This window comes from Leptodactylus fuscus, chromosome 5 (genome assembly GCF_031893055.1).
Source record: "Leptodactylus fuscus isolate aLepFus1 chromosome 5, aLepFus1.hap2, whole genome shotgun sequence".
Lineage (NCBI taxonomy): Eukaryota > Metazoa > Chordata > Amphibia > Anura > Leptodactylidae > Leptodactylus > Leptodactylus fuscus.
The window spans coordinates 298,982-314,523 of NC_134269.1; the positions used below are offsets into that span (position 1 = coordinate 298,982).

The following is a 15,542-nucleotide window of genomic DNA, read 5'->3' on the forward strand; positions in this document are numbered from 1 at the left end:
AAGGAACCGGTGCTGTATGTGACTCGGTCTCAGCGGTCCTGTGAGCCTCTCATCTTCTGGCACAGCGAGTCCCAGCACAGGAGACAAAGGGGACCAGTCCTACAGGACACAGCTACGAGGATAGGTATGTTGTTTTTGTTGTTTGCGCCAAATCTTGGACAACCCCTTTAAGTTAGGCTACTATATCTTTCTCCTGACAAACCCTTCCACACACGCCAGACCTGTTCAGTCTTTTACTACCTGTACTAGCAGGAACCTGAACATGTAACATGAGAACCGAGAGTCATTGCACAGTCTGACCTTCAGGGGAATACACAGGAACGTCCGGACCTGGGAAGATTGTCATCTGTCCTCAATGATCTTCACTTGTAAATCATCTTTCTAGAAGATTGGAAATGGCCGTATAATTCCTCCCAGATTGATGGGAAGCAACAACAATGGCTTCTCTAAGATCATTGCTGATGTCTTTCCTCCTTAGCATTGTGTTTTCACACACCTCAATGCTCCAGAGCAGCAAACTGCCACAACTTCTGCTGTTATTGAGGTGGTCACAGGTGCTGATGATACAGTCAGGGTAGACTTCATTTTCTATTCACTACTTCTGTACTTTAGTCTAGTGTGTAAAAGGAGGACCCGGCGGAATCTCTTGTGTGTTCTTCATCTGAGGTTGGATTTACCAAATTGTAAGGTCTTCTAAGGATCATATTTTTATTTATTTCTTGATTTGTAAAACACAAAGAATTCATAGAGGTTTGTAGAAAGCTCTGATTTAAGGGAAAAAATCCAGGATGAGGAATTTGTGTGCCGTATAAGGTGGTCGACCCCATTGTTGTCCCCTATACACAATACAATGCCCCATTGTTGTCCCCTATACACAGTACAATGCCCCATTGTTGTCCCCTATACACAGTACAAAGCCCCAAGTTCTGTCTTTCCTCCTGGGCTTTATGTTCCTTATAACTGATGAGCATCTGCCACCACTTTTTCGGCCTCCACCATCAATCTTGTCCATACCACGGCCACGGCTGGAGAATCATGTGACTGTACATGTGACTCTGCCTCCTCAACCTGGCGCCAAGTCCTGCTGGAGAATGGAATCGGCATCTCCATAAAGCTCATCCACAGAGGGAGACATGAAGTACTGGTAGATGCTGCACTGACCTGATATAACACAGTGGACCAACCCCAGCAGATGACATGGCCCCCAAACCATCACTGACTGGGGAGACTCCACACTGATCCTCAGCTAAAATGTGTTAGATCACTAAAAAGTGACAATTTCAGAAGGGTTTTTGCAATTTTAATGTGACCATTAGGGGGTTAATATTCTTGGATACAGCACTCTCTGACCTTCAGTGTCTTGCCCTCCTTGAGGGTGTCAGTGACTGTCTTCTGGATATCTGTCAAGTCAGCCCAGATTGTGAGGCGACTGAACCAGATTGAGGGACCTTGTCAGGACTGGGGAAACCTTGGAAGGTGTTTTGTGTTGTCTACAATATTGAATGTTTTTCACAATGTTTTAATTTTCTGAGAATTTTCTAACTTGGGACGTGGATGTGGTTCTTGGGAGTGATACAACCTGACAGTGTGGCCCTCAGACAAGACAAGGTTGGGGGCCTCTTAAGAGATTTAGATATTTACAACCTCTATCTATCTACTCCTTACAGGAACCCGATGCAGGATGGAAACCGCAAACAAGACACACATAGACATGTTTTTGTTTTCAGGAATCACCGATGGTGTAATTCTGGCTCCGATTCTTTTCGTGTTCTTCTTGATGGTCTACTTGGTGACATTAGTAGGTAACATTGGTATGGTGGTTCTTGTCCTGCAAACCCCCAAGCTCCAAACTCCTATGTACTTCTTCTTGTGTTTCCTCTCCATGGTGGACCTCACCTGCTCATCAGTTATAACTCCCAACATGCTTGTGGACCTTCTATCCATAAAGAAGACCATCTCATTTATTGGTTGTGCGCTACAATTCTTCTTCTTTGCTGCCATGGCAGCTACTGAAGCTTTTCTTCTCTCCAGCATGTCCTATGACCGGTATGTGGCTATCTGCCACCCTCTCCATTACATCTTCATAATGACCAAGAAGAAATGTTGGAGTCTCGTCTTCTTCTCCTTCACTGTTGGCTTCTTGCAGTCTTCAGCTCAGACGAGTTGTATGTTTAGTCTAGAGTTCTGCGGATCCAACCATATAGAGCACTTCTATTGTGATGTTTCTCCTCTGCTCAGACTGTCCTGCTCGGATACCTTCACCTGCAATATGGTGACCATTTTCATCATTTCATCCTGTGGCATCGGATCCTTCTTGACCATCTTGGTCTCGTATATATTCATTGTCTATTCCATCCTGCACATGAAGTCAGCTGAGGGCAGGCGGAAGGCCTTCACTACATGTTCTGCCCATCTCACATCAGTCTTCATCTTGTTCGGCTCGGTCTTCTTTGTCTATCTACGATCTCCCACCAGTGACTTTGGTAAACGGGACAAGGTGGCCTCGGTCTTCTATACAGTGATGATGCCTATGCTGAATCCACTTATCTACAGTGTAAGAAACCAGGAGGTGAAGAAGGTCCTCATGGTGGTAGTAAAGATGTGAAGGTTATAATCATGTCATGTATGAACAAACATTGTTATCCTTAAAGCTGAATGCTAGATGTAGTCGCTTATGCTTGAAACTGCTATAATGTTATATGATAAGATGGCGCCTGTATCCAGGATGGGTGCAAGAAAAACAAGTGCTTAGCTTGCTGCCACAAGACCGCGCCCCAAGGTCACCACGCAGGACCGGGAGTAGCGGCTATATATGGCACTGCATATACTTTTTCTATGTGATTGAGATGTCCCATAGCAATCAGGAATGAATATGAACCTTCCGTTGTGGTTGTATCACTTCCTTTCTCTGATACTATTATATATATTATTATAAGGGCGTCAGTATACATTATAGCTGAGGAAAGAATGAAGACCAGCACAGAGCGATGTGACCGCCGCCCCCTCAGCCTTATTAATTAGGAGGACGACACTTACCCGAGATTATTGGTCAATTAGTCATAAACGCGACTATGACCTTATCAGCTGGCACCTAACGTGGGGCGACACTCGAGGGGGCGAGAGACCACCCTGGCCGACGCTGAGCCCACCTGGATCGTCCAATTTAGGAGCCTGATCACCTCCACTAAAACACGGTAAGTCTGCTGATTCTATGAATCTGTGGCTTATCTGTGTATTGGACGGTCTCGTGTGAGTCTGGGGACAGCTCTGTCGGCCCCTGGGGTCTGCCTGAGCAACTAGGACGCCCCCGCTGTGTAGTTCCAAGAACCTGATTTGTTTGTAAGTCGCAATTGGCTAAGTGTCTGTCGGATTGGGCATGATCGATAAGGGAGACCTGAGATAATCACACACCCCGTTGAGTGTGTGTCGCACATCCCGTTGCAGGTGTGGTAGAGTAGTTTATTTTTTATATGGTGACTCCCTATAGTTAAAGAGGCCAGAGATTAGTCCCCGTTTGGATCCCTGGATTAGCAGTGGGGTTGCAGAGCAGGGGACTCCTGCCCCGTCAAGTATGGCCATTACTGGACCCCCAGAAAGATTGTGAAGTAGTGGGGTCCTGGTCTCTGGGAGAACGACAGCCTGTGACCCCTGACGTGGACACAGGTTTTGTGGCTCCAGGGGGGTTCACATACACTGCAATTTCTGGGCTAGTTGCAGGTATCGTGCCAGGACGCAGTCACAAGAGCCGGATCTCCCGTTCCGAGATTGCCCAGCCTTTATTGTGTAAACTCTGTGTAAGATAATGGAGGGTTTACGCGGTCCATGTTCAGAATGAGAGAATTTATTCAGGGGGTTATGAGAGTGCCCCTGACTTGGTTACAAGGGGAGAAGGAAAACATCATGTCCATAAGCTCAGCTATAAATGATTCATTGTGACACCACTGGTATGATATTTAACCTGTAATTGTAATATCTATTCTGTTTGTATCAATACCCGTATTCAACTTTTAGGCCTTTTGTAAGGATATTGGAATATTTTGCAAGATTTCAACCTTTGGTTAGTATCTAGTAAAGAAAACAAATGCTTGGCTTTCTGCCACAAGACAGCGCCCCAAGGTCACCACGCAGAAATGAGAGTAGCTGAGTATATATGGCACTGCATATACTTTTTCTGTTTGATTGAGTTGTATCACACCAATCAGGAATGAATATGAACCTTCCGTTGTTGTTGTATCACTTCCTGTCTCTGATACTATTATATATATTATTATAAGTGCGTCAGTATACATTATAGCTGAGGAAAGAATGAAGACCAGCACAGAGCGATGTGACCGCCGCCCCTCAGCCTTATTAATTAGGAGGACGACATTTACCCGAGATTATTGGTCAATTAGTCATAAACGTGACTATGACCTTATCAGAGAGAACTGGAAGACTTGTCACATGGAAGAAGACCACCCGTCCACACTCAACCCCTCATATTCAGCCTCTTACCTCCAGTGGTTGAACTGGATGGATTTATGGCTTTGGTCAATGCAGCCCCACTAATGTATAACCTGTAGATATGGGACACCATCCCTATTGACATGCCACGTAAGTCGTACAGATCCCGATCCCTGGATCTGAATGTGTCAATGAGCCTGCCCGATTATACAGGGAGATTCACTCAATATTCTGTAATAACTCTGGCCAGGACAAAACAACGCGCAATGTGCTCCTCAGTATCTGGAGCATTGAACAAGTTTCGGTGGGATGATGACACAAAACACAATTTTGCCCATTGTCGGCTCTTTCACATGTTGAATAAGATCTTGTAGTTTCTTGTCATAGGTGTCTCAAAGGTTCCATAGTAGATGAAGTTGGATGAAGACAGTCAGTCCATCAAGTCCAACCTATAACCATACAGTCCCCTACTGTCCAGAGGAAGACAAAAAAAAACCCATGAAGTTTTTGCCAATTGTCCCATTTCAGGGCAAAAAAAATTCATTCCCGACTTCAAAATGGCAATCAGTATAAACCCTGGTCAAAGTGTCCTTAAAACATAGAGCCCTCCTGTTTAACCCAGGAAGAAGTGCGATGCTGCCTACAAAACACTAAAAAGGGGAGAAATCGCCATATATCGCCATTCTGAGGGAATTAAGCATGGTGATAGATAGACAGATAGATTGGGGGGATGAAGATCGGGGGGAGAGCTGTATTAAGCGAGCAGCACAGTTTAAGGTGGACTGGAGGGGGGCGAGGGTGTTAGCTGGGAGTCCATGGAGAAGGGTGTTGCAGTAGTCTAAGCGGGAGATTATGAGGGCCTGGATGAGCGTCTTTGCAGGATCTGGGGTGAGGAAGGAGCGGATTCGGTGGATGTTCTTGAGTTGGAGGCGGCAGGAGGTGTTGAGGGTTTGAACGTGTGACTTGAAGGATAGGTCAGAGTCCAGGGTTATCCCAAGACATCGGGCCTGTGGGACAGGGGTAATTGTGGTTCCATTAACTTTGATAGATGGGTCAGGTAGAGGGGCCATACGGGGAGGGGTGAAGATAATGAACTCTGTTTCCTCCATGTTGAGTTTGAGAAAGCGGGAGGAGAGAAAGGAGGCTACGGCCGCTAAACAATCTGGAATTCTGGCCAGTAGAGTGGTAATGTCTGGTCCAGAGATGTAGATTTGGGTGTCATCGGCATAGCAATGGTACTGAAAGCCATGAGATTCTATGAGTTGGCCCAGGCCAAGGGTGTAGATGGAGAACAGGAGGGGTCCTAGGACGGAGCCTTGGGGGACACCTACAGAGAGAGGGCGAGGTGAGGAGGTGGTGTGCGAGTGGGAGACGCTGAATGTGCGGTGAGTGAGGTATGAGGAGATCCAGGAATGGGCCAGGTCTGAGATACCAAGGGATGAGAGAATTTCTAACAGGAGAAAGTGGTCAACTGTGTCAGAGGCAGAGGAGAGGTCGAGGAGGAGGAGGACAGAGTAATGGCGCTTGGCTTTGGCGGTTAGCAGGTCATTGGTGACTTTTGCTAGGGCAGTGTCAGTGGAGTGCCGGGGTCTGAAGCCTGACTGGAGTCCGTCAAAGAGCAGGTTGGATGAGAAATAGGAGGAGAGTTCGGAGTGGGCGTGCTGCTCAAACAGTTTTGAGGCGTACGGGAGCAGTGAGATGGGACGATAGTTGGCAGGAGAGGACGGGGCGAGGGACGGTTTCTTAAGTATAGGAGTGACAGTGGCGTGTTTGAAGGCGGAGGAGAAGGATCCATTGGTTAGGGATAGATTGAAGAGATGGGTTAGGGATGAGATGTGACTGGATCGGGTCGAGCACGCAGGAGGTGAGGTGGGATTTGGAGATAAGGGAGAAGAGTTTTTCATCAGTGATGGAGGAGAAACAGGTCAGGGATGAGGAGCAGCGAGTAGTTGGGTAGAGGGGTTGTCGGGAGTCTAGAGTGAGACTGTCTCTGATGGTGTCAATTTTACTTTTAAAATAAAAGGCAAATTCGTCAGCTGAGATAAGTGATGTCAGAGGGGGGGCAGGAGGACGGAGATGAAGGTAGTGAATAGCTGCTTGAGGTTGCGATAGAGTGCAGATATGAGTGTGGTGAAGTAGACCTGCTTAGCAGAGGTGAGTGCGTTCCTGAATGTGAGTGCTGCTTCTTTATACCTGAGGAAGTCTTCCTGGCAGTGGCTTTTCTTCCAGAGGCGTTCTGAAACCAGCGAGTCACGTCTCAGTTTAGTCAGGTCGGTGTGCAATGGTTACCTATAGATCGGTCGGGTTCTGGTGTTTGTGAAGGGGCCACAGAGTCAAGGGTTGAAGGGGATGGGGATGGTATTATAGAAGGCGGCAGCGGCAACTGCGTCCTGGAGTGAGGATATGTCAGCGAGTGGTAGGAGAAAGTCTAAGAACGTGCGGATGTCAAAGCAGGTAAGGTTCCTGCAGGGCATATTGGTTTAGGGGTTGGGGTGTCTATTACAGAGGAGAGGGCAGAGAATGTCAGAAGGTTGTGGTTAGAGAACGTCAATGGAGAGTCCCGTGTCCAGGTACACCACGTCCACTGCATTACCCATGTCCAGATACACCACGTCCACTGCATTACCCATGTCCAGGTACACCACGTCCACTGCATTACCCATGTCCAGGTACACCACGTCTACTGCATTACCCATGTCCAGGTACACCACGTCCACTGCATTACCCATGTCCAGGTACACCACGTCTACTGCATTACCCATGTCCAGATAAACCACGTCCACTGCATTACCCATGTCCAGGTACACCACATCTACTGCATTACCCATGTCCACTATATTACCCATGTCCAGATACACCACGTCTACTGCATTACCCATGTCCACTATATTACCCATGTCCAGATACACCACGTCTACTGCATTACCCATGTCCAGGTACACCATGTCTACTGCATTACCCATGTCCACTATATTACCCATGTCCAGATACACCACGTCCACTGCATTACCTATGTCCAGGTACTACACGTCCACTGCATTACCCATGTCCAGATACACCACGTCTACTGCATTACCCATGTCCAGATACACCACGTTCACTGCATTACCCATGTCCAGGTACACCACGTCTACTGCATTACCCATGTCCAGATACACCACGTTCACTGCATTACCCATGTCCAGGTACACCACGTCCACTGCATTACCCATGTCCAGGTACACCACGTCTACTGCATTACCCATGTCCAGATAAACCACGTCCACTGCATTACCCATGTCCAGGTACACCACGTCCACTGCATTACCCATGTCGAGGTACACCACGTCCACTGCATTACCCATGTCCAGGTACACCACGTCTACTGCATTACCCATGTCCAGATAAACCACGTCCACTGCATTACCCATGTCCAGGTACAACACGTCCACTGCATCACCCATGTCCAGGTACAACACGTCCACTGCATTACCCATGTCCAGATACACCACATCCACTGCATTACCCATGTCCAGTCTTGAACTGACCTCTTCATACAAGTTGATCAGATTAGCCTGACAGGACCGATTCCTCAGAATCCCATGCTGATTGGGCGTTATAAGATTATTTACATTTGTAATTCTCCAGTATGGCATCACTTAGAATATCTCACCCACCAGAGAAGTCAGACTTACTGGCCTACAGCTTCCAGGATCACTTTTAAACCCCTTTGAATTTAATTGGTGACCACAGGATCCGGCGTGAGAAGGGATCCATGAATAACACTCTTTGAGGGTACAACACGAAAACCACCAAAGAAGTTCAGATCACGAAGACGCTGCTGAATACTGTGCACCACCATTGTAATGAGAAGTGATGGAGTAAAGGTGTACGGGGAGTTGTGATATCCATCAGGAGCCCAACTCATCACTCCGACACACGAATCCCGGCTTGTATGAAGTTACACATACTGAAGAGAACATCGCACAGTGTTTCGTTCAGGTTGCTTCATCTTAGTGAGAGTTATAGAGTTATTACAGAATATTTGGGCTCATCTTTGCCTCTTGTCCACAAAGCTGGAGATAAAGGTTCTGCTTTCGGAACAGGAGATGACGAGAAGCCTTCACTTTGGATCGTTGTATTCCCCTTTCCGGTTTCACCACACTGCTAAGTTCTCTTTTAGTTTTCTGGTATCTTCCGACCGGGATATCACAGAGGCCTCCGATGCTTCACATAGAAGGTTCTAGATAACAATGAGAAGGATTTATAAACTTGAAAGGGGAAGGGGGGGGGGGGGATCATCACTTCCAGGCTCCTCCTCCAAGGGGCAAATATTGATGGGATTAGAGTTTTCTTTTGTTCAGTCACTTCATCCAATAGTCACCCAACACGTCGCCCACTCAGCTGAGAGTCACCCAAGTGACCTGACCCATCACAAGGCTAAGCCCCACACATGGACAGATCTGATTTGTCATTTCCATCTTTACAGAGGTCAATGGAAGTCGCCAACCGGACACAAGTGATGTTATTCCTGTTTACAGGACTAACAGATAATGAGAAGCTCGTCCCGGTCCTCTTCATGCTCTTCTTGGCGGTCTACACAGTAACTGTCATGGGTAACGTTGGCATGGTGGCTATTGTGCATGGCACCGCCAGCCTCCATGGTCCCATGTACTACTTCTTGTCTTATCTCTCCATAGTTGACCTCTGCTACTCCTCAGTGGTGACCCCCAAGATGCTCTTCAACCTGCTTTCCAAGATGAAGTCTATCTCATTCCATGGTTGTGCCTTGCAGCTCTTCTTCTTTGCCGGCCTGGCAGTCACTGAAGCTCTCCTGCTCTCCAGTATGTCATACGACCGCTATGTCGCCATCTGTCATCCTCTCCATTACATCTCAATAATGACCAGGAGGAAATGTCTGGCTCTGGTTCTCCTCACCTCATCCATTGGCTTCTTGCAGTCAACAGTGCAAACCAGTTGTATATTCCACCTGCGATTCTGCGGGCCGAACCTTCTGGAGCACTTCTACTGCGACATCCCACCACTACTCAAGCTGTCTTGCTCTCGCACTCTTCTATGTGAAATGGTGACCATCTTCTTCACGTGTTCTTGTGGCATCGGCTCTATGGTGACGGTCTTGGTCTCGTACTCTCTAATAATCTCCTCCATTCTGAGGATGAAGTCTACAGAGGGTCGGAGGAAGGCCTTCAGTACATGTTCTTCCCATCTCACATGTGTCTCCATCTTCTACGGAACAGTCTTCTTCATCTACCTACGTCCTCCTGCCTCAGACTTTGGAAAACAAGACAAGGTGGTCTCGGTCTTCTACTCGGTCATGATACCAATGCTGAATCCTCTCATATACAGCTTAAGGAACCAGGAGGTGAAACGGGTGATTGTCGGGGTCATGCACAGATCTGGCTGAGAAATTCTGGGCTCACCGCACCTACAGGTATCCATGAAGAACTAACGCCACCCAAAAAGGGACTTAGTACAATATATACTGCAGCCGCATCCCCCTCCTCCCTGTACAATATATACTGCAGCCGCATCCCCCCTCCTCCTGTACAATATATACTGCAGCCGCATCCCCCCTCCTCCTGTACAATATATACTGCAGCTGCATCCCCCCTCCTCCTGTACAATATATACTGCAGCCGCATCCCCCCTCCTCCTGTACAATATATACTGCAGCCGCATCCCCCTCCTCCTGTACAGTATATACTACAGCCACATCCCCCTCCTCCCTGTACAATATATACTGCAGCCGCATCCCCCCTCCTATACAATATATACTGCAGCCGCATCCCCCTCCTCCTGTACAATATATACTGAAGCCACATCCCCCCCTCCTCCTATACAATATATACTGAGGCCGCATCCCCCTCCTCCCTGTACAATATATACTGCAGCCGCATCCCCCCTCCTCCCTGTACAATATATACTGCAGCCGTATCCCCCTCCTCCTGTACAATATATACTGCAGCCGCATCCCCCTCCTCCTGTACAATATATACTGCAGCCGCATCCCCCTTCCTCCTGTACAATATATACTGCAGCCGCATCCCCCTCCTCCCTGTACAATATATACTGCAGCCGCATCCCCCTCCTCCTGTACAATATATACTGCAGCCGCATCCCCCCTCCTATACAATATATACTGCAGCCGCATCCCCCTCCTCCTATACAATATATACTGAGGCCGCATCCCCCCCTCCTCCTATACAATATATACTGAGGCCGCATCCCCCCTCCTCCTGTACAATATATACTGCAGCCGCATCCCCCTCCTCCTGTACAATATATACTGCAGCCGCATCCCCCTTCCTCCTGTACAATATATACTGCAGCCGCATCCCCCTCCTCCTGTACAATATATACTGCAGCCGCATCCCCCTCCTCCTGTACAATATATACTGCAGCCGCATCCCCCTCCTCCCCGTACAATATATACTGCAGCCGCGTCCCCCTCCTCCTGTACAATATATACTGCAGCTGCGTCCCCCTCCTCCTGTACAATATATACTGCAGCCGTATCCCCCTCCTCCCCGTACAATATATACTGCAGCCACATCCCCCCTCCTCCTGTACAATATATACTGCAGCCGCGTCCCCCTCCTCCTGTACAATATATACTGCAGCCGCATCCCCCTCCTCCGGTACAATATATACTGCAGCCGCATCCCCCTCCTCCCTGTACAATATATACTGCAGCTGCATCCCCCCTCCTCCTGTACAATATATACTGCAGCTGCATCCCCCCTCCTCCCCGTACAATATATACTGCAGCCACATCCCCCCTCCTCCTGTACAATATATACTGCAGCCGCGTCCCCCTCCTCCTGTACAATATATACTGCAGCCGCATCCCTCTCCTCCTGTACAATATATACTGCAGCCGCATCCCCCTCCTCCTGTACAATATATACTGCAGCCGCATCCCCCTCCTCCTGTACAATATATACTGCAGCCGCATCCCCCCTCCTCCTGTACAATATATACTGCAGCCGCATCCCCCTCCTCCTGTACAATATATACTGCAGCCGTATCCCTCTCCTCCTTGTACAATAAATACTGGAGACTCCTCCCCCTTGTGCAATAAATACTGGAGACTCCTCCTTCTTGTACAATAAACACTGCAGACTCCTCCTCCAGGTAGAAATGTTTATTCAGCAGTAAATAAAATATTCTTACAAATCTTCCTATTTACAGAATTTACAGCTCTGCAGAGCGTCACACCGTCCACTTCAGACACCTGAAACAACAGACAAGAAGGGGTTAAGAGGGCGGAGCAGCCAAATGGGAGGAGACATAGGGGATGAGGGCGGAGCTTCCTGACCTGGTCTCCTGGTGCGTCCCCAGACACTTCACACAGCAATAGCGCGCCCCGCAGGACACACAGCAGTAGTGGGAGGGGAAGCCGCACACAGAGCAGAAGTGACGCTGAGGGAAGTTGGAGGGAGGGGCACAAGCGGTCAGGTAGTTGGGGCCCTCCGAGGTGCTCAGGTTCTGGAAGAGAGGGGATATGTCAGAGATAGACTGCCCCGCCCCCTGCAGGGTGATACAGGGGTGGAGCTAGGAGCCTGCCCCACCCCCTGCAGGGTGGGGATAGAGAGGAGGAGCTAGGAGCATGCCCCGCCCCCTGCAGGGGATAGAGAGGAGGAGCTATGAGCCCACCCCGCCCCCCTGCAGGGGATAGAGAGGAGGAGCTAGGAGCATGCCCCGCCCCCTGCAGGGGATAGAGAGGAGGAGCTAGGAGCATGCCCCGCCCCCTGCAGGGTGATACAGGGGTGGAGCTAGGAGTCTGCCCCGCCCCCTACAGGGTGACATGGTGACCCACCTGCTCCTCTAGTAGGGCCTGGAAGTTCTTGCGGAATCTCAGCTTGAAGTGATCTCCTCGCGTCTTCTTCTTCTTCTTCCCTATAAGATAAATGGGGTGTTGTTATTCCTCCCTCCAGCACCGGGGGCAGCAGTGATCTCCTCACAGTGACCATGACAACCAGCCAGACCACACCCCAGAGTAATACAGACCACACCCCCACAGTAATACAGACCACTCCCCCACAGTAATACAGACCACACCCCCACAGTAATACAGACCACACCCCCACAGTAATACAGACCACACCCCCACAGTAATACAGACCACACCCCCACAGTAATACAGACCACACCCCCACAGTAATACAGACCACACCCCCACAGTAATACAGACCACACCCCCACAGTAATACAGACCACACCCCCACAGTAATACAGACCACACCCCCACAGTAATACAGACCACTCCCCCACAGTAATACAGACCACTCCCCCACAGTAATACAGACCACTCCCCCACAGTAATACAGACCACACCCCCACAGTAATACCGACCACACCCCCACAGTAATACCGACCACACCCCCACAGTAATACAGACCACACCCCCACAGTAATACAGACCACACCCCCACAGTAATACAGACCACACCCCCACAGTAATACAGACCACTCCCCCACAGTAATACAGACCACACCCCCACAGTAATACAGACCACTCCCCCACAGTAATACAGACCACACCCCCACAGTAATACAGACCACACCCCCACAGTAATACAGACCACTCCCCCACAGTAATACAGACCACACCCCCACAGTAATACAGACCACTCCCCCACAGTAATACAGACCACACCCCCACAGTAATACAGACCACTCCCCCACAGTAATACAGACCACTCCCCCACAGTAATACAGACCACACCCCCACAGTAATACAGACCACACCCCCACAGTAATACAGACCACTCCCCCACAGTAATACAGACCACACCCCCACAGTAATACCGACCACTCCCCCACAGTAATACAGACCACACCCCCACAGTAATACAGACCACTCCCCCACAGTAATACAGACCACTCCCCCACAGTAATACAGACCACACCCCACAGTAATACAGACCACTCCCCCACAGTAATACAGACCACACCCCACAGTAATACAGACCACACACCCACAGTAATACCGACCACTCCCCCACAGTAATACAGACCACTCCCCCACAGTAATACAGACCACACCCCACAGTAATACAGACCACACACCCACAGTAATACCGACCACTCCCCCACAGTAATACAGACCACTCCCCCACAGTAATACAGACCACTCCCCCACAGTAATACCGACCACTCCCCCACAGTAATACAGACCACTCCCCCACAGTAATACCGACCACTCCCCCACAGTAATACAGACCACTCCCCCACAGTAATACCGACCACTCCCCCACAGTAATACAGACCACTCCCCCACAGTAATACCGACCACTCCCCCACAGTAATACAGACCACACCCCCACAGTAATACAGACCACACCCCACAGTAATACAGACCACACCCCCACAGTAATACAGACCACACCCCCACAGTAATACAGACCACTCCCCCACAGTAATACAGACCACACCCCCACAGTAATACAGACCACTCCCCCACAGTAATACAGACCACTCCCCCACAGTAATACAGACCACTCCCCCACAGTAATACAGACCACTCCCCCACAGTAATACAGACCACTCCCCCAGATAAATAGACCACACCCTCAGAGCAATCCAGACCACGCCCACTACACAGGCCCCTCCCCATCACTGACCTGTCTCGTTCTCGTCATCAAACTGGGGCAGTCTCTTGAGCTGGGGGAGGTTGTTGTGCGGATCGTCCTGGAAATTGTCCTTCTCCAAAGCCTCCAACTGACGGCACAGGCGGCGCTGCCGGGTGGCCGTATCTAAGACCCTCCGCTGAGAGGGGTCATTAGAGCGGACTGAGGGGATTAGATACAGCAGACAGTATCACATAGGAGGGATTAGATACAGCAGAGTACCATACAGGAGGGATTAGATACAGCAGAGTACCATACAGGAGGGATTAGATACAGCAGAGAGCACCACACAGGAGGGATTAGATACAGCAGAGAGTATCACACAGGAGGGATTAGATACAGCAGAGAGTACCATACAGGAGGGATTAGATACAGCAGACAGTACCACACAGGAGGGATTAGATACAGCAGAGAGTATCACACAGGAGGGATTAGATACAGCAGAGAGTAACACACAAGAGGGATTAGATACAGCAGAGAGTATCACACAGGAGGGATTAGATACAGCAGAGAGTACAACACAGGACAGGATTAGATACAGCAGAGAGCACCACACAGGAGGGATTAGATACAGCAGACAGTATCACACAGGAGGGATTAGATACAGCAGAGAGTAACACACAGGAGGGATTAGATACAGCAGACAGTATCACACAGGAGGGATTAGATACAGCAGAGAGTAACACACAGGAGGGATTAGATACAGCAGAGAGTAACACACAGGAGGGATTAGATACAGCAGAGAGTAACACACAGGAGGGATTAGATACAGCAGACAGTACCACACAGGAGGGATTAGATACAGCAGACAGTATCACAGAGGAGGGATTAGATACAGCAGACAGTACCACACAGGAGGGATTAGATACAGCAGACAGTAGCACACAGGAGGGATTAGATACAGCAGACAGTAGCACACAGGAGGGATTAGATACAGCAGACAGTATCACACAGGAGGGATTAGATACAGCAGAGAGTATCACACAGAATAGGATTAGATACAGCAGACAGTAGCACACAGGTGAGGCTTAGATACAGCAGACAGTATCACAGAGGAGGGATTAGATACAGCAGAGTATCACACAGGAGGGATTAGATACAGCAGACAGTACCACACAGGATAGGATTAGATACAGCAGACAGTATCACACAGGATAGGATTAGATACACAGCTGAGGACATGACGTGCACTGTAATGAGTTTTGTTTCTCTCCCTGTATCACACATGAGGGGCTTAGATACACTACTGATCACGTGACGTTATTAGTGCTGACCTCTGACCCCTCACGTGACTCTTGTGTCTCCTATAACCCCGGGGCCGGGTCTCCGCCCTGAGGCTCGCTCAGTAACCCCTTCACTGCCGCTCCCGGTCTCACCTGACGGTTTCTTCTCCTGCATGCCGGTTCTTCTCTCCCGTCTCTCGGTCCTTCCAAACCACCCGGCAATTCACACTGCGCATGCTCGGGA

General features: G+C 49.3%; 3 protein-coding genes across 4 annotated transcripts; 2 read left to right on the top strand and 1 right to left on the bottom strand.

The window, feature by feature from the left end:
* The first annotated feature begins 1,681 nt into the window (after positions 1-1,681).
* Positions 1,682-2,605, top strand: LOC142204203 (olfactory receptor 5AR1-like). Its single transcript, XM_075275514.1, has one exon. The coding sequence runs from the start codon at positions 1,682-1,684 to the stop codon at positions 2,603-2,605; it is 924 nt and encodes a 307-aa protein (XP_075131615.1).
* A 6,312-nt stretch (positions 2,606-8,917) lies between these two features.
* LOC142204645 (olfactory receptor 5AP2-like) lies at positions 8,918-9,910 on the top strand. The gene has a single exon (XM_075275952.1). The coding sequence runs from the start codon at positions 8,918-8,920 to the stop codon at positions 9,845-9,847; it is 930 nt and encodes a 309-aa protein (XP_075132053.1). The 3' UTR covers positions 9,848-9,910.
* A 1,660-nt stretch (positions 9,911-11,570) lies between these two features.
* Positions 11,571-15,542, bottom strand: LOC142204646 (zinc finger HIT domain-containing protein 1-like). Of its 2 annotated transcripts, none has more exons than XM_075275954.1 (5): positions 15,452-15,542; positions 14,070-14,237; positions 12,263-12,342; positions 11,762-11,931; positions 11,571-11,677 (listed from the first exon to the last, which is right to left on the bottom strand). In XM_075275954.1, exons 1-5 carry the CDS (start codon positions 15,471-15,473, stop codon positions 11,656-11,658), a joined length of 462 nt encoding a protein of 153 aa, XP_075132055.1. In that variant the 5' UTR covers positions 15,474-15,542; the 3' UTR covers positions 11,571-11,655. The 2 variants fall into 2 exon arrangements, with proteins under 2 accessions (XP_075132055.1, XP_075132054.1); XM_075275953.1 differs by lacking the exon at positions 15,452-15,542 and adding an exon at positions 14,367-14,953.